The sequence below is a fragment of the Podarcis liolepis genome, assembly GCF_965112155.1.
Source record: "Podarcis liolepis genome assembly, chromosome: Z".
NCBI lineage: Eukaryota > Metazoa > Chordata > Lepidosauria > Squamata > Lacertidae > Podarcis > Podarcis liolepis.
Window position 1 is genome coordinate 50,829,452 of NC_139570.1, and position 18,110 is coordinate 50,847,561.

General features: G+C 49.3%; 1 protein-coding gene across 1 annotated transcript in view; it reads left to right on the plus strand.

Annotated features, from left to right (window-relative positions):
- Positions 1–2,734, plus strand: part of LOC310698628 (uncharacterized protein) — a 5,422-nt gene extending 2,688 nt beyond the window's left edge. The window contains exons 3-4 of the mRNA XM_083486063.1: positions 1,157–1,286; positions 1,745–2,734. Of these exons, the coding sequence (XP_083342189.1) occupies positions 1,157–1,286; positions 1,745–1,913 (299 nt within the window). The 3' untranslated portion in view covers positions 1,914–2,734. The remainder of the gene's footprint in view (positions 1–1,156; positions 1,287–1,744) is intronic.
- Positions 2,735–18,110: the final 15,376 nt, after the last annotated feature.

Below are 18,110 nucleotides of genomic sequence, written 5' to 3' on the forward strand. Positions count from 1 at the left end.
ACGTAGAGCGCATTGCAATAGTCCAGGGGTCTGCAACCCGCGGCTCCGGAGCCACATGTGGCTCTTTTACACCTTTGCCGCGGCTCTGGGGAGGATACTAGCGAGGGGAGGAGGCGCATTGTGCGCCCCGACACTCCCCACTGTGGCGGGCGCTGTACTGGCTGTGACGTCGCATGGGGGCGGTGCATGCGTTAGTCACGCACCATCCCGACGTCACCTTCCCGCCCACTGTCAGATCGCGGCTCTGGAGATATATTTGTTTTAAATGTTGCAATGGTTTTGCGGCTCCCAGGTTTTTTTTCCTTCGGAAACGGGTCCAAGTGGCTCTTTTTGTCTTAAAGGTTGCAGACCCCTGCAATAGTCCAAGCAAGAGATAACCAAAGCATGTACCACTCTGGCAAGACAGTCTGCAGGCAGGTAGGGTCTCAGCCTGCGTACCAGATGGAGGTGGTAAACAGCTGCGCTGGACACGGATTTGACCTGTGCCTCCATGGACAGCTGTGAGCCAGTGTGGTGTAGTGGTTAGAGCGGTAGTCTCGTAATCTGGTGAACCGGGTTTGCTTCCCCGCTCCTCCACATGCAGCTGCTGGGTGACCTTGGGCCAGTCACACTTCTCTGAAGTCTCTCAGCCCCACTCACCTCACAGAGGGTTTGTTGTGGGGCAGGAAGGGAAAGGAGAATGTGAGCCGCTTTGAGACTCCTTCGGGTAGTGATAAAGCCGGATATCAAATCCAAACTCTTCTTCTTACAGTGGTACCTCTAGATACAAACGGTATCCGTTCCGGAGCCCTGTTCGCATCTAGAAGCAAACGTAACTAGCGACGGCGTGTCTGCGCGCGCGCATCGCTTTTCGCCGCTTCTGCGCATGCGCGCAACGTCATTTTGAGCACATGCACATGCGCAAGCGACCAAACCCAGAAGTAACACGCTCTGCTACTTCTGGGTTGCCGCAGAGCGCAACTCGAACACACTCAACTTGAAGCGTATTCAACCTGAGGTATGACTGTATTTATCCTTTGAAAACAACATTCCTAGGTTGAAACATTTCTCACCTTAAAAAAACCACCCACCCACACACACACACACACACAAAAACCCCACCAGCTTCAGTTTTCTCTTCTGTTCCCGTTTTACTTTGTTAGTGTTTTCTCTTCAGGTTGTCTGTCACCTTTGATCCCTCTCCAGGGCTGCTCTGCTTTTCTGTTCTCCTGGTGTAGCTTTCTCCAGAAGCCACAGAAGCAAGAGGAGAGAGCAGGGCTAAGTACCCTTTGGAGTGTCGCGCAACGGTAAATTAACCACACAGAGTCTTCTTCATAAACAGAATAAAACTTTACTGAAGAAAATAAACTTGTTCAGAAACAGCATAGCCAAAGAGCATACACAGAGTGCTCATAGCAGCTAGCTGACTCTTCACAGAGGCACAGTCTTAGCTAGTGATTTACTAGAGTCCTGGAGCCACTTTGTCTGCCTTAGCTTTCCATAGAAGCAGCAACAACAGCACTACAGTGGTACCTCGTTTTGAGCTTGCCCCGTTTAGGGTTTGCTGCTTGCACACACGCGGAAGCGCTAAATCGCGCTTCTAACATAAGCACTAAATCATGCTTCGCGCATGCACAGTATGGCGCTTTGTCGAGCGTCCCTTTCTTTGAGCATCCGGGGCTCCAGAACGGATCCCAGACGCAAAAGGAGGTATGCTATACAGTCATACCTCATGTTACATCCGCTTCATGTTACGTTCTTTCAGGTTACATCCCGTGGCGACCCAGAAGTACTGGAAAGGCTTACTTCCGGGTTTCGGTGCTCGCGTATGCCAGACGTGTGAAATGACGTCACGTGCATGCACAGAAACGGTGAATCACAACCCGTGCATGCACAGGCGCACCGCTGCTGGTTGCGCTCTTTTCCTGTTGTGAACAGACCCCCGGAACGGATCCCGTTCGCAACCAGAGGTACCACTGTATTCCACAGACTACTCCATACACAATCCATACAGCCCTCTGACTGAGGCCCATAGAGAGACTGGCTAATTTTATAGGGAGAATGAGTCATCACCCAAGATGAGTCACGGGTCACAGTGACTTAGTAGTTAGCAGGCTTAGGCGTGAATATTGTGTAGGATTGACTGCTTCTACTCTCAATAACCTTTGTCTCATGACATGGAGTCGCCCCTTCCCTCCCGTCTAAAATCTGACTCTGGCTGCAGACCTCAGCACAGTTTCTGAGGAACCAACCCAAATAAAACTCAATGGGGTTTGTTGTTGTTGAGTCATTTAGTCATGTCCGACTCTTGGTGACCCCCTGGACCAGAGCACGCCAGGCCCTCCTGTCTTCCACTGCCTCCCGCAGTTTGGTCAGACTCATGCTGGTGGCTTCGAGAACACTGTCCCCCCATCTCGTCCTCTGTCATCCCCTTCTCCTTGGGCCCTCCATCTTTCCCAACATCAGGGTCTTTTCCAGGGAGTCTTCTCTTATGGGGTTTAAAAGGTAAAGGGACCCCTGACCATTAGGTCCAGTTGCAGACAACTCTGGGGTTGCGGTGCTCATCTCGCTTTATTGGCCAAGGGAGCCGGCATACAGCTTCCGGGTCATGTGGCCAGCATGACTAAGCCGCTTCTGGTGAACCAGAGCAGCGCACGGAAACGCCGTTTACCTTCCCGCCGGAGCAGTACCTATTTATCTACTTGCACTTTGACGTGCTTTTGAACTGCTAGGTTGGCAGGAGCATGGACCGAGCAACGGGAGCTCACCCCATCGCGGGGATTCGAACCACCGACCTTCTGATCAGCAAGTCCTAGGCTCTGTGGTTTAACCCACAGCGCCACCTGCGCCCCGTTACTTCAGAGTAAATTAAAAAAAAATGCATAGGATCAAATGTATGTAATGTATTGAGGGCTGATGTAGCTGAGTGACTTACCTGTGACCCCATAAACTGGGCTGCCTCAAACCTCACTTTCCCAGCACTCCATTGCTGGTCTGCAATGTTGAGATAGAATCCTGACCCTCACATACCTAAGGGAGTTGCTGTCGTGCTTACAGAAATAAATGCAGCTGAAGTGGACGGGATCCTCTAAAAGGCTTTTTAGAAATGCCTTTTCTTGTGTTTGTGATGGATGCTGTTTGCAAAATGTGCCAGATGGTTTATACCCCAAGGCCTTTGGTATATAAACCATTTGATGTTTCTTCCACGTTTATACAAATGAGGTTGGGAAAGCTATTTTGAATATTTGCCAAGAATTTGCAAGGAACCCTCTCTAATATTCTACAGCAGGTGGTCAACATTTTCTGTCTACATGTGAAAGATGGGGAGAATGGGGTGAGATACTCTGAGCAAGACTCCTGTGGTGGGGGGGGGAGAGGTCTAATGGGTTAGGGGGCTAGTGGGTGTGGAAGGGCCTGGAGCTCCAAGCCATGATTTAACAAATTATTTCATTATTTTAAGGGCACCAGGTGAGCCCTGCTGGATCAGGCTAAAGGCCCACAGTCTTCGTGACCCTATGGCAGTGGCGTAGCATGGGTTGTCAGCACCCGGGGCAAGGCAAGTAATTTGTGCTCCTAACCCATGGATTTGCGCCCCCTAACCCATGGATTTGCGCCCCCTAACCCTAACCCCCAGATGTTGCGCCCGGTGCGGCCTGCCCCCCCTGCACCCCCCACGCTACGCCACTGCCCTATGGACCAGAGCACGCCAGGCCCTCCTGTCTCCCACTGCCTCCCGCAGTTTGGTCAAACTCATGCTGGTAGCTTCGAGAACACTGTCCCACCATCTCGTCCTCTGTCGTCCCCTTCTCCTTGTGCCCTCCATCTTTCCCAACATCAGGGTCTTTTCCAGGGAGTCTTCTCTTCTCATGAGGTGGCCAAAGTCTTGGAGCCTCAGCTTCAGGATCTGTCCTTCCAGTGAGCACTCAGGGCTGATTTCCTTCAGAAGGGAGAGATCTGATCTTCTTGCAGTCCATGGGACTCTCAAGAGTCTCCTCCAGCACCAGAATTCCAAAGCATCAATTCTTTGGTGATCAGCCTTCTTTATGGTCCAGCTCTCACTTCCATACATCACTACTGGGAATGGTCTCACAGTAGTATAGCGCTTAGAGTGCCAGGTGGGGGACCAGGGTTCAAATCCCCCACTCGGCCATGGAGCTCCCTGGGTGACCTGGGGCCAGTCATTGCCTCTCAGCATAGTCTACCTCACAAGGTTTTTGTGGGGATTAAATGAGGAGGAGGAGAATTAATGCAAGCCACACTGAGCTCCTTGGAGAAAAAGTTGGATTATAAATACAAGAAACAAACAAACAAACAAACAAACAAACTGTAGCCTTATGAGGCTTTGCACTCGGGTGGGAAAAATATTGCGCCTGGGAAAGGGAAAATGGGAGTCAACAGACACTCAATGAATAGTTCGGAGAAAAGGCTTTTATTTCTACCATCCATGAACTGGTAGAAGGAGCAAGTGTGATAAGTCACAAAAAGCATGCACGAGTTCACAATCATGTGCACAAACATATATACCCCTTTCCAGTTCCCTCCTCCTTTCTCCTCCCTCAGGAGTCCTGCCCCATGTTGAGGTTCCTGAGCATGTACAGAAAGCTGTCTTGGAACTATTGTGGACTCTTGGCAGGAAAGGGGGTGAGGGGGTTCCAGTGTGTTCCAGTTGTTTCATTCTTGTGCCTTGGCATGGTTCCCGGAGAGAAAGCAAGTTGCAATGTGGTTCTGAGAAAGGCCTGAGAAGACAATGGGCTCTGTTCTCTACCTTGTTGCAATCTTTTTAGTTACAGCAAGCGGAATGTTTCTGATGCTTAGCTGCTGAGAAAATGATTGTGAAAAGCTTTGAGAAGCTTTGAGCCTGCTTGGGGGGGGGGTGACTTCGGGCCTAGGTGAGGTCACCTGTCCTCACCTTCCTTCAAAACAAACAATCAAATGAGATGCCTCTGGGAGATGCCAGGCAGCAGAAGTGGACTTTGGTCTTTCAAATTTCAGCAGCACCCTGTGCGATGCCAAAATTTTACACACACACAGCCATCCTGCCCCCTGTGTCTAATCCCCTTTTAAAGCAGCCAAAAAGTACTGCATAAAAACAAAATCATTCCAGCTGCCCACAAACAGGCACAGCGAGATAGCAAAACTTCAGCAGCAAAAAGACTATGTATTGTGGCAGTGAGTTCCATTGTAGGTCATGCTGGTGACGTAAAAAGTGGGCTTTTGCTTTTGCTGCCCAAATCCCCGTGGGACTTTGAGTCCCCTAAGTCCATGATCGGCCATTTATACCCCACCCTCCCCGGCCAAGACCGGGCTCAGGGCGGCTGACATCAGGTATAGAAACAATTGATTAAAATACAACTTAAAATGCAGCCTCATTTCAGTGGAAGCCCAGATCAAAAACTTTTGGGGGATGAAAACGTCAAATCTTCACCAAGGCCAACTATCCAGACTGGTCCTACGTGGGCCAGAAAAAAGCCAGCGAAGTCCCCAAATAGGAGTTGCATCACAGAAGGAAAAAGGAAAGAGGGGGAGGGGATCAAATTGATCCCAAGCCAAAGGCCAGGCGGAACAACTCTGTCTTACAGGCCCTGCGGAAAGAAATCAGATCTCGCAGGGCCCTGGTCTCATGAGGCAGAGCGTTCCACCAGGCCGGGGCCAGTGCTGAAAAGGCCCTGGCTCTGGTTGAGGCTAATCTGACTTCCTTAGGGCCCGGGACCTCTAGGGTGTTGCTGTTTATGGACCTTGAGGCTCTCCGTGGGGCATATCAGGAGAGGCGGTCCCGTAGGTACGAGGGTCCTAGGCCGCATTCTTATAACACTGGCTTGGGCGATGTGGGGTTGGGGAGGAATACACGGATATGAGCACGGAAAGCAGAAGATAAAGTGGGCCCATTATGTATGACAACAGCACAGTGTGAACAGCTCAGGGAGACAGAGCAGGATTAGAACATGCTGCAAATCCATATTCGGCCACTGAGGGGCAGTCGAGCATCATATCTGAGTACAAATTGCTTGTAAGAACCTTGCAGCAATAGAGTCTCTGACCATCTCTATGGGAAAGACCTTAAAAAGCAGAGACATCACCTTGCCAACAAAGGTCCGTATAGTCAAAGCTCTGGTTTTCCCAGTAGTGATGCATGGAAGTGAGAGCTGGACCATAAAGGCGGCTGATCGCCGACGAATTGATGCTTTTGAATTCTGGTGCTGGAGGAGACTCTTGAGAGTCCCATGGACTGCAAGAAGATCAAACCTCTCCATTCTGAAGGAAATCAGCCCTGAGTGCTCACTGGAAGGACAGATCCTGAAGCTGAGGCTCCAAGACTTCGGCCACCTCATGAGAAGAGAAGACTCCCTGGAAAAGACCCTGATGTTGGGAAAGATGGAGGGCACAAGGAGAAGGGGACGATGGAGGATGAGATGGTTGGATGATATTCTCTAAGCTGCCAGCATGAGCTTGACCAAACTGTGGGAGGCAGTGGAAGACAGGAGTGCCTGGTGTGCTCTGGTCCAGGGGGTCACGAAGAGGCGGACACGACTAAACGACTAAACAACAACAAATAGGAAAGACCAGCTGTAGCTCCAGTCTGCAAAACGGAACATTTAAATGATGGCTGTATGTCTCCCTCACCCCTTCTTTAGCCTGTTATCTTTTTTCCCCTTAAGCCTTAAGCTCTGGCAAGCAGGTTGACAGCAGGTTTCAGCTGGGGGCCATTCCCTACCTGGGGAGGCCTAGGGACCTTCTGCATTCAGTGGAGGTGCTTGACCACTGAGCCGCAGCCCCTCCTCCTGATGAACCGTTCTGTTGACCAGGAGTCTAAGGGACACTGGGAGGCTGTTCCCTTTGCCTCCTGGAAATAGCAACATGGCATGAGGGAGACCCACCTGCCCCCCTGCTGGCCAGAGAAGCTGCAGCTGCTGCAGCAAGCTTGCTTTCTCCCTGACGCAAGAACTTTGCAACTCAGAACCAGTGACTGGGTTTTCTTTCCCCCTCTTTCTCCCCAGTCTCTTTTCCTTTCGTGTCGTGTCATTTAGATTAAGAGTCTGGTGGCAGGGACTGTCTTCTTACTGATCATGCATTTTCCTGGTTGAAGAAAAGAGTAAAATCACATAGCTAATACACAGTGATACCTCTGGTTACAGACGCTTCAGGTTGCAGCCTCCGTTAACCCAGCAATAGTACCTCGGGTTAAGAACTTTGCTTCAGGATGAGAACAGAAATCGCACGGCGGCGACAGCGGGAGGCCCCATTAGCTAAAGTGGTGCTTCAGGTTAAGAACAGTTTCAGGTTAAGAACGGACCTCCGGAACGAATTAAGTTCTTAACCCAAGGTGCCACTGTATTGGTTCACAACTTAGCAGGGGAGCCAACTTGCCCTCCGGATTTTGGGTGGACGCAGGCGGGTGTGTGTGATGTCACACGTCTTTGTTGCCTATCTCAGTGGCTGCGGAGGGTAACTGCTTTCTCATTGACTTTGTGGGTGCCCAGCCCCCACAGTTATATTATTGTGGGTGCCCACATATATTGGGACACGGGTGGCTCTGTGGTCTAAACCACAGAGCCTAGGACTTGCCGATCAGAAGGTCGGCGGTTCAAATCCCCGCAATGACGGGGTGAGCTCCCGTTGCTCAGTCCCTGATCCTGCCAACCTAGCAGTTTGAAAGCACGTCAAAGTGCAAGTAGATAAATAGGTACCGCTCCGGCAGGAAGGTAAACGGCGTTTCCGTGCGCTGCTCTGGTTCGCCAGAAGCGGCTTAGTCCTGCTGGCCACATGACCCGGAAGCTGTACGCCGGCTCCCTTGGCCAGTAAAGCAAGATAAGTGCCGCAACCCCAGAGTCGGCCACGACTGGACCTAATGGTCAGGGGTCTCTTTACCTTTACCACCTCCTGTGGGAGGGAGTTCCATAGTTTAATGTTGTGCTACATGAAGAACTACTTCCTTTTCTCTGCCCTGAATCTCCCAACATTTAGCTTGGTTGGATGTCTACGAGTTCTGGCGTCATCAGGCGAGAGGGAGGGGGGGGGAACTCTGCTTTCTCCACACCACATGCCATTGTATATGCTTCTGTCAGGTCACACCAAGTCCCTTTTCTCTTTTCCCCTGTGAGCCTCTCCATCAACCTCAGCCGTTTTGCAGATATCAGCCAGTGGCTTGTGCGAGCTTTGCAAGGGACACCTTCCATGCCTGTGCGCCCAGGAGGAAGTCCCTCCGTTCAAGAGAGGTTACCCCATTCAACGCATGTCACCCCCTTATTTCCCCTCCCCCCCCGCTGCAGATGTGAAATACTTGGAGAATTCCAGTGTGGTGAAGGAAGCCCAGGAGAAGGCTCACGCAGCCCTGATGCAGTACACCGTCTGCAACTACCCGCACGCCACGGACAAGTTCCGCCAGCTCCTGATGCAGCTGTCTGACATCCGCTCCCTGAGCATGCAAGCGGAGGAGTACCTCTACCACAAGCACCTGAGCGGGGACGTGCCCTGCAACAACCTCCTGATTGAGATGCTTCACGCCAAGCGGAGCTGAGAGCGCCCAGAAAGGCTCTCCGTCCCCCTTTCGTCTGGGGAAGAGACTCCTGGCAGCAGAGGGGCAAGGGGGGTGGCAGGGAGGATTGGAGAAGGTAAATGGCAGTGATGGACTACATGGAATTGGCGGAAATGACTGGCAGAATCCAAGACCAGGGAGAAGAGTCGGTGGAAGAAGACTGGAAGAAATTTAAAGACTATTTACAGAAATATTGCAAAATTAATCAATGTTAGAAGGATGTCAGAATGAAGTTAAGTGGTTTAAGCAGCAATGTTGTAAAGGTGTATGTAAAAATGGATTGTTAACAGGTGAGAATCCAAAGTTATAATATATTATGTTAAAGGACTAAGATAAAAACAAAGAGGGAAAGAAATTGCTGAATTAACTAACTGAATTGGAATACAAAAACGGGAGGCGTGAGGAGGTCAGGGAAACAAGGAAATGAATATAAGGCATGGAAAGACTGATGTACCGGTATTTTTTAAAGTGTTTTTTAATCTTTTTTTGCATTTGTATTTTTTCTTTTATTTTTTCTTTTGTCTTTCTTTTTCTTCTTTTTTAATTCATGTAATTCTTTTCTTTGAAACCTTAATAAATATCATTTTTTTAAAAAAAGAGAGAAGGTAAATGGCATTTCCGTGCGCTGCTCTGGTTCGCCAGAAGCGGCTTAGTCCTGCTGGCCACATGACCCGGAAGCTGTACGCCGGCTCCCTTGGCCAATAACGCGAGACGAGCGCCGCAACCCCAGAGTCGGCCACGACTGGACCTAATGGTCAGGGGTCCCTTTACCTTTACCTTTAAGCACCCATGGCCCCTGGACTTGGCTCCTATGCAACTTACTACCTGAAGGCGGATGACTTAACACAAAAGCCAACATCAGAAGAACCGTGTGATATGGGACAGTGTCCTCTGACCCCTAGTGGCCAACCAGATGCTATTCTGAGACCCAAAGCCTTCGTCGGCTGTTGTGTCCCTCCCTTCCTTTTATCTGTGCATTTTTCCCGGGGGGACGCAAGGGTACACATACCCCTAAACATTTTGTGTATCTTTGCCCTTTTGTCCATTTACTGTATTTATTTTACCCAATTTGAGCTATAAAATGCTGATTTTCCTGTGTCAAAATGAGAGTACCCCTAAACATTTTTTTTAAGAAAACAAAGCCTCTTATTTGTCTTTACAGTGGTACCTCGGGTCAAGTAGTTAATTCGTTCTGGAGGTCCGCTCTTGACCTGAAACTGTTCTTAACCTGAGGTACCACTTTAGCTAATGGGGCCTCCCACTGCCGCACGATTTCTGTTCTCATCCTGAAGCAAAGTTCTTAACCTGAGGTACTATTTCTGGGTCAGCGGAGTCTGTAACCTGAAGCGTATGTAACCTGGGGTACCACTGTACTGTACATTAAAAGGCCCCACACCTTTCCGCAGAGGGGACTGCCTCCATCCCGTTGACAATTTTTACTCACTCTTTTTCTTTCTTTCTTTCTTTCTTTCTTTCTTTCTTTCTTTCTTTCTTTTTGCTCACTCTTTTTCTGAACCTTTGCAACACCCTTCCTTTTCAATGGAAGACTGAACATAACTGAACATAGCACAGTCATACCTCTTGTTACGTCTGCTTCAGGTTAAATCTTTCCAGGTTGCGACCCACGAGTACCGGAAAGGGTTACTTCCGGGTTTCGCCACTTGCGCATCTGCAGACGCTCAAAATGACGTCACGCGCATGCGCAGAAGCGGTGAATCACGTCACACGCATGTGCAGAAGCGGTAAATTGCGACACGCACACACGCTGGTTGAATTCTGCTCAGTTTGCGACCGGGGCTCCGGATTATGATATTGGCAGCTTTATTTCTAGTTTCTTACTTAAAGATCTTTGCATGGACGTTGCCTGGCCTTGCATTTAAGAGCCATAAGGGTCTTCTGGATCAGGGCAAAGGCCCATGTAGCCCAGCGTCCTGATCTCACAGAGGCCAGTGAGGTGCTTGTGGGAAACCTACAGGCAGGACTCTCCCCTCCTGTGGCTCCTTCCAGCAACTGGTATTCAGCATAGCTGTCAACTTACAGATTTGAAAATAAGGGACCAGCAGCCTCGAAAATAAGGGACCAGCGGCCAAAATAAGGGATTTTACTCAACCAGTTAAAAGGGACCAGATAATTTTGGAGAGCAGCGCCGGTTTTTAGTCCTTCGTTTCCGGAGGTTGCTGCTCAAGACACCAGCCGATGAAACACTGCAATTAAAGAACTACAAGCGGCAACCACTTTTCATGCAAAACGAAGCCCAAGCTTCGAAGATGCTGCTGCAGTTCTGTATCTTTTCTCTCGTGCTCCATCTGAAGCGCTCAGTTCCATCAGGTGGGGCGGGAGAAAGGGGGGGGAATAGCGCCTGAAGTAAACCCGCAGATCAGACCATCTATGCTAGTCTACCACTACAATCTATGGGAGAAGCGCTTGTGGTCCTTCCCTTGTGGCCCTTGGAACACCTGCCCACACCTCCGCCTCCTCCGCCTCCTCCTCTCTCTGAACTGCTTTCTCTATGGTTGCCCTCGCTCTCCTCTCAAGGCTCCTCATCAATTCATAGGCCATGCCAGGCTGCCCATCTCATTCGGGTCCTTCGGCGGCACAGCCCCAGTATGGCCTAGCGGGAGCGGTGGCAACGGGCAGAGGGGAGGCCCCAGGCAGAGATGCCCAGTTTGGCGGTCGCGAGGAGGATGGTGGCGGAAGGGCCTGAGGCTCCCACCAGTCCTGGCGGGGAGGGGCTCCCGGGGGCCGAGGCTGGTGAGAGGAGGCCGGAGGGGGCGGGCCGGGCAGCCAAGCAGCACAGTTGGCGCCTCCCTCCTCCCTGGCCGGCAGGGAGGGAGGGAGAGGAGCTGCTTCCTTTGAAACCCGGGAAATTTAAGGGACATCCATCAATAAGGGACAGCAGCGGGACACGGCGCTGGGATAAGGGACTGTCCCGCCAAATAAGGGACGCTTGACAGCTATGGTATTCAGAAGCCTTGCTGCCTTGCAAGCACCACAGAAGCGCAGCAGAGCCGTCAGGGCTGGTAGCCACTGATAAGCCTTGTCTAATCCTCTTTCAAGGCCATCTGAAAGCCAAGGGGAGAGAGCAACTGCCATGTTAGGATACGACATACTCTTGGAATCGAAAATGTTTAGATCCAAAATATGTTACTACAGAAAATGATCGAGAAACAGGAGCGGCAAGGATCCTAATTGCTAAAAACTGGAAAAAAGAAATTGTGATAACAAAAAAGGAATGGCAAGACAAACTGTTAGAGTACTGTTGTACCTTGGGTTACAGACTTTTCAGGTTACAGACACTTCAGGTTACAGACTCCACTAACCCAGAAATAGTGCTTCAGGTTAAGAGCTTTGCTTCAGGATGAGAACAGAAATCGTGCTCCGGCGGCGCAGCAGCAGCGGGAGGCCCCATTGTCTAAAGTGGTGCTTCAGGTTAAGAACAGTTCAGGTTAAGAGCAGACCTCCGGAACGAATTAAGTACTTAACCCGAGGTACCACTGCATATTGAACTGGCTAGATTAACAGAGGTAATTAGAGATCACATTAGATAAGAGTTTCGAAAAGCATGGGGGAAATGCAGAGAATACTTCACAAAACCGTGCCCTAAAATATACACCTGGACTCATTTCTATTAATGTCAGCAGGAGACTTTGTGGATATTTAACTTATAATTAGAAACATCTTAATAATTATTCATAAAGGAAACAGCTTATAAGAAGTAAAGAAGGAGGCCAGATACAGGATAAAGGAAGTTTTTTATTCGTATTGTTTGTATTGTTGCATGTTATGCTTATTGAATGTTATGTTCACGTTTAATGAGGGTGGATTTCTGTATTGGGGGAGTGGGGGGGGGGGTTATGTTATGTTGTAAATAAAATTTCCAAGAAAAAAAAGGAAATAGTGTTCAACCTTATAACTGCTTCTGAGATAATAACAGGAAATAATGGAGGGTGGAGACATATGTCCTAGTACTCGGTGTTTTCCTCCCCCTAAAAAAATGTTTAGGAGTACTCTCATTTTAACTCAAGAAAACCACCATTTTATAGTTCAAATCGGGGGAAATAAATACAGTAAATGGACAAAAGTATGAAGATTCACAAAATGTTTAGGGGTCCCCCCAGAAAAAAGCACTGCTCCTGCTACACCAGAGTGCATTGAGAAAAATTGGTACAATTATTACCAAATAAGACGTATAAACAAGCCCAATGAATTTATGGAGAAATTGGTATTTTTTTGGTGTGTGTGGGGGGGGGGGGGAGTTTTGCAACAAGTTCAACTGTTGTCACAAGCCCAGAGATCTGGAACTATAAATCTGGACAGTGGCGTAGCGTGGGGGGTGCAGGGGGGGCCCGGCCGCACCAGGCGCAACATCTGAGGGGGGGACGCGCTAATTAGTGGAAGAGACTTGAGTGCTAAAATCCACGGGTGCTGACAACCCACGCTACGCCACTGAATCTGGACGCTTTGCGGCACTCGCTCCGGAATATAGCTCTAATGGAGAAAAGTATATATAACTTCAGATTTCAACGAGGACTCGGCACTTCAATTGGGAGAAAGCCACCCTCGCAGATCTCAGGAGATGCTGGATTTCGGCATCAGTGTTGTTTGGGGGACCCAAGAGCCCTTCTAGAGTCCTTTGCAGGTTCTCCATCGGTCGGAGAAAATCACAGAGGCCAAGCAGAGATGATTGAGAAGCAGAGTAGCTAGTAAGCCTGATCTTTATTGACCTGTTGCAACAAGGTGCTCCCCTCACACGCAGGAGGAAAGAGGAGGACCCCGAACAAAGGTGTGCCCGTCCATATATTGACATTTCCCCCCAGCATAGCTGTCAAGCGTCCCTTATTTGGAGGGACAGTCCCTTATCCCAGCGCCATGTCCCGCTGCTGTCCCTTATGGATGGATGTCCCTTAAATTTCCCGGGTTTCAAAGGAAGCAGCTCCTCTCCCTCCCTCCCTCTGCCCGTTGGCACCGCTCCCGCTAGGCCATACTGCCGCTGTGCCGCCGAAGGACCCGGATGAGATGGGCAGCCTGGCATGGCCTGTGAATTGATGAGGAGCAGGGGCGCCGACTTATAAAAAATATTGGGGGGGCCCATACCAGGGTCCTGCCGCTGGTTCGCTCGGGTAGCCGGGAGAACGCAGTTCGAGGTGGCGGTGTTGGGGAGAGACCCTCGCTCAGGGCGCCACGAGACTTGGCGGCCGGCGGCCTATCTGGGGGGGTTTGGAGCGTATTTCGGCGGAGCGATTGGGGAGGAGGGGGCTTGTTGCCGGATTCTTCAGCTGAGCCGGAGATCCGCTGCTGGGGGTCCCTGGGCCAAGTTGTGAGCATGGCCTGCTGAAGGGAGATCCAGCCGAATGCGCGACGGGGACGGCCGGGGGTCTCTGGCTAGGGCGCGCGGCTGGCTGGCTGGCGAGGGAGCAGGTGGGGAGGAGGCGGGGGTCCTCACTCTCTTAGGAAACGCACCCGCACGCCCGATTGCCATGAAGTCTGAAGGGTGCGTGTGTGGAATTAAAAAGCAAAAACGAGATATGGGCAGGGCAGGCAAAGAGTTTTCCGCAAGAGGATGGAGGGCAGGTTGAAGAGAAAATCACTCAGGATGAGACAGTCAAATCAGCCATGATAAAATGGGCTCAGGATATTGGGTATAACATCATGTTTGAGGACCACCGGAATGAAATTCACGGCATGTAATGCCTTGAAGGAAAATATTATGAAAATGATTTATAGGTGGTACATGACCCCAGCCAAGCTTGCAAAAATATATCACCTGTCTGATAATAAATGTTGGAAATGTAAGGAGGCTGAAGGGACATTCTTTCACCTCTGGTGGACTTGTCCAAAAGTGAAGGCCTTCTGGGAAATGATCTATAATGAGTTAAAAAAGGTATTTAAGTATACCTTTCCCAAGAAACCAGAGGCCTTCCTCTTGGGCATTGTTGGCCAGAAAGTGTTAAAGAAGGATAGAACTTCCTTTATGTATGCAACTACAGCAGCAAGAATACTTATCGCAAAATATTGGAAGACACAAGATTTGCCCACACTGGAAGAGTGGCAGACGCAATTGATGGACTACATGGAACTGGCTGAAATGACTGGCAGAATCCGAGATTTGGGAGAAGAAACAACGGAAGAGGACTGGAAAAAATTTAAGGACTATTTACAAAAACAATATAAGTTGTATGAATGTTAAAAATTTAAACGATTCGGAAACTATAGCTTCAGCAATTAGATTTGGGAAACAGGAAATTATATTTTAAGTAAGAAAAGGTCAAAATCTAAGGTAATACTATGTTTAATTTAAGATATAAGTAACTGATGAAAAGTATGTTAAATTTAGAGGTATAGTATTTGAAAAGTACAAAATAAGGTACGAAACAATGTAATAATTTGCTGATATCTTTATTATAAAGAATGCAGGGTAAGGGAGATGCGAGGAAGTCCAGTTAGTTATATAAAAAATGTGTTGAATGGTTGGTTTTCTTTTCTTCTTTTTCTTTTTTTCTTTTTCTTGTTCTTTTACTTTTTTCTTCAGTGTATGTTTCTAACTTTGTATTTTTAATAAAATATTTATTTTAAAAAAGAGAAAATCCTTTCGCTTTTCTGGGGCGCAGGGAAGTCTCAGAGCCGGAGGTTGGGGAAGGGACCCCCTTTGCTCTGCCCTCTTCTCCCGTCTTAGATTCGCATGGGGGTCCCCGCCCGAGCTTGCCTGGCCACCGGGCCACACAAGGGCTTGCTAGCCGCGCAGCTGTCCTCCGCGGCTGCGGAGCGGCCCTGCGCCGGTGCCCAGCCCCTCTGGGCGCCCGCTGCGCTGCCAATGACAAGCGGGCGACGTCGCGGGCGGGGAAGGCGTCGCTTTCTTTCCCGATCCTTCATCCTCCCAGTCTTCCAGCCCTTTTTTGGGTTGGAAGCTCGTCTCGTTCTCCCTTCTCCTTTCTTCACCCTGCGCGCAATTTTCCTCCCTCGCCTCCCTCCCCATTTCTCCTTCCTTCCTTCCTTCCTGACTGACTGACTGGCTGACTGACGGGCTTGGGCTCGGGCTCGGGCTCGGGCAGCCACAGCGTCGGCGGTGTTGGCGATCGGCGGCGCGGGGGGAATGGCCCTCCCGGGGGAGCCGGCGCTGCTCAGTGGGGTTGCCAAGGAGACAGGCCGGCCGCCCCCCTCCCCCGGCCCGGCGCCCCCCGCCGCGCCGGTGCCCGTTATCGAGCTGGTGCGCGCCGGGCGCCCTATAAAAGCCGTGGACGCGCCCACCGCCGCCCGAGATTATTGGGGGGGCTGAGCCCCCCCAAACGAATTTTTGAGGGGGCTCGGGCCCCCTCAAGCCCCATGGAGTCGGCGCCTATGATGAGGAGCCTTGAGAGGAGAGCGAGCGCAACCATAGAGAAAGCAGTTCAGAGAGAGGAGGAGGAGGCGGAGGCACGGGCAGGTGTTCCAAAGGCTACAAGGGAAGGACCGCAAGCTTCTCCCATATATTTGTAGTGGTAGACTAGCATAGATGCTCTGATCTGCGGGTTTACTTCAGGCGCTATTTCCCCCCCCCCTTCCTCCCGCCCCGCCTGATGGAACTGAGCGCTGCAGATGGAGCACGAGAGAAAAGATACAGAACTGCAGCAGCATCTTCGTAGCTTGGACTTTGTTTTGCGCGAAAAGTGATTGCTGCTTGTAGTTACCGTATTTTTCGCTCTATAACACGCACCCGACCATAACACGCACGTAGTTTTTAGAGGAGGAAAATCCGTAGGCATGCCACCCGTAGGCATTCCCTCCATAACACGCACAGACATTTCCCCTTACTTTCTAGGAGGAAAAAAGTGAGTGTTATGGTGCAAAAAATACGGTATTTAATTGCAGTGTTTCATCGGCTGGTGTCTTGAGCAGCAACCTCTGGAAACGAAGGGCTAAAAACTGGCGCTGCTCTCCCAAATTATCTGGTCCCTTTTAACTGGTTGAGTAAAATCCCTTATTTTCAAGGCTGCTGGTCCCTTATTTTCAAATCTGTAAGTTGACAGCTATGCCCCCCAGTTAGGAAAACGAGTGCAGGCATCAAAGATTAAGGTCTTCTGGGAAATGATATATCATGAAATGAAAAAGGTACTTAAATGTACTTTCCCCCAGAAACCAGAAGCTTTTCTCTTGGGCATTGTCGGCCAATTGGTGTCAAAGAAAGATAGATTTTTTTTTTAATGTACGCCACCACAGCAGCAAGAATACTCATCGCAAAGTATTGGAAGACGCAGGATCTACCCACTCTGGAAGAATGGCAGACAAAAGTGATAGACTATATGGGACTGGCTGAAATGACTGGCAGAATCCGAGACCAGGGGAGAGAGACGGCGGAAGAAGACTGGAGGAAATTTAAAATTTATCTTAAGAAATATTGTAAAATGAATGAGTGTTAACATGTTGCGGTTATAGAAAATAGGGGATCACAGATGCAAAAGATTAAGTAAAAGAAAAGAATAAGGAAAAATTAGATAAAATTAAGGGGGAGGATTTGCTGAAATAATTTGAGAATTGGGATGCAGAAAGGGGAGGTATGGGGAAGTCGGTGAAGTAAGGTTTAAGAAAAAAAGGATTCGAAATTATGCATGTTTGTTTGTTCTTGTATGTGTATGTTTGTACTGTGTATTTTGTGTGTTTTTATAATTTGTGAAAATCCAATAAATATTTGTTTTTTAAAAAAGGAAAACGAGTGCACGCAACCTTTCTGTTTCAGATTTTCGCTGTCCCACAATGCGTACCTGACGCAGCCCTGTGTTTTGAGGGAGGCCAACCTAAGCTAGAAACAGTTGCCTGGACGAGTTTTCTTTTATGCTGGCTAAGCTTTTGTTTTCCAGCTGCTGCAGGAATTTATGTATAGGTTGGGGGGGGGGTTGCCCCTCCAGCAGATATCCTGCACATGCAGCCCACTGCCAAAACCAGCACAATCACCTTTTGTGACTTTTGTGATTTGTCCCCACAAAACACTTCACCACAGTTTCTTCCTATCTATTCAAAGGGCCTCTGCGGCACGAGACCAAATGTAAGAATTTGCTGACCGATGTATCTCTGTACTGGCTCACTGGGGAAACTTCCAGAATTCATCTAGACATGTGAGCTCAGCTACTCAGCAGCCCCTCTGCCCGAGTGATCATTCCCGACATCCTGATACCTGAGTGCCGGACAGGGAGCCGTTCCAGAAAGAACAAACCCAGAGGAAGACAAAAGGGTGAAAATAATAATAATAATAATAATAATAATAATAATAATAATAATAATAATAATAATAATAATTTATTATTTATACCCTGCCCATCTGGCTGGGCTTCCCCAGCCACTCTGGGCGGCTTCCAAGAGAATATTAAAATACTATAATACATCAAACATTAAAAGCTTCCCGAAACAGGGCTGCCTTCAGATGTCTTCTAAAAGCCTGGTAATTGTTGTTCTCTTTGACATCTGGTGGGAGGGCGTTCCACAGGGCGGGCGCCACTACCGAGAAGGCCCTCTGCCTGGTAATAATAATAATAATAATTTATTATTTATACCCCGCCCATCTGGCTGAGTTTCCCCAGCCACTCTGGGCGGCTCCCAATCAAGTGTTAAAAACAATACAGCATTAAAT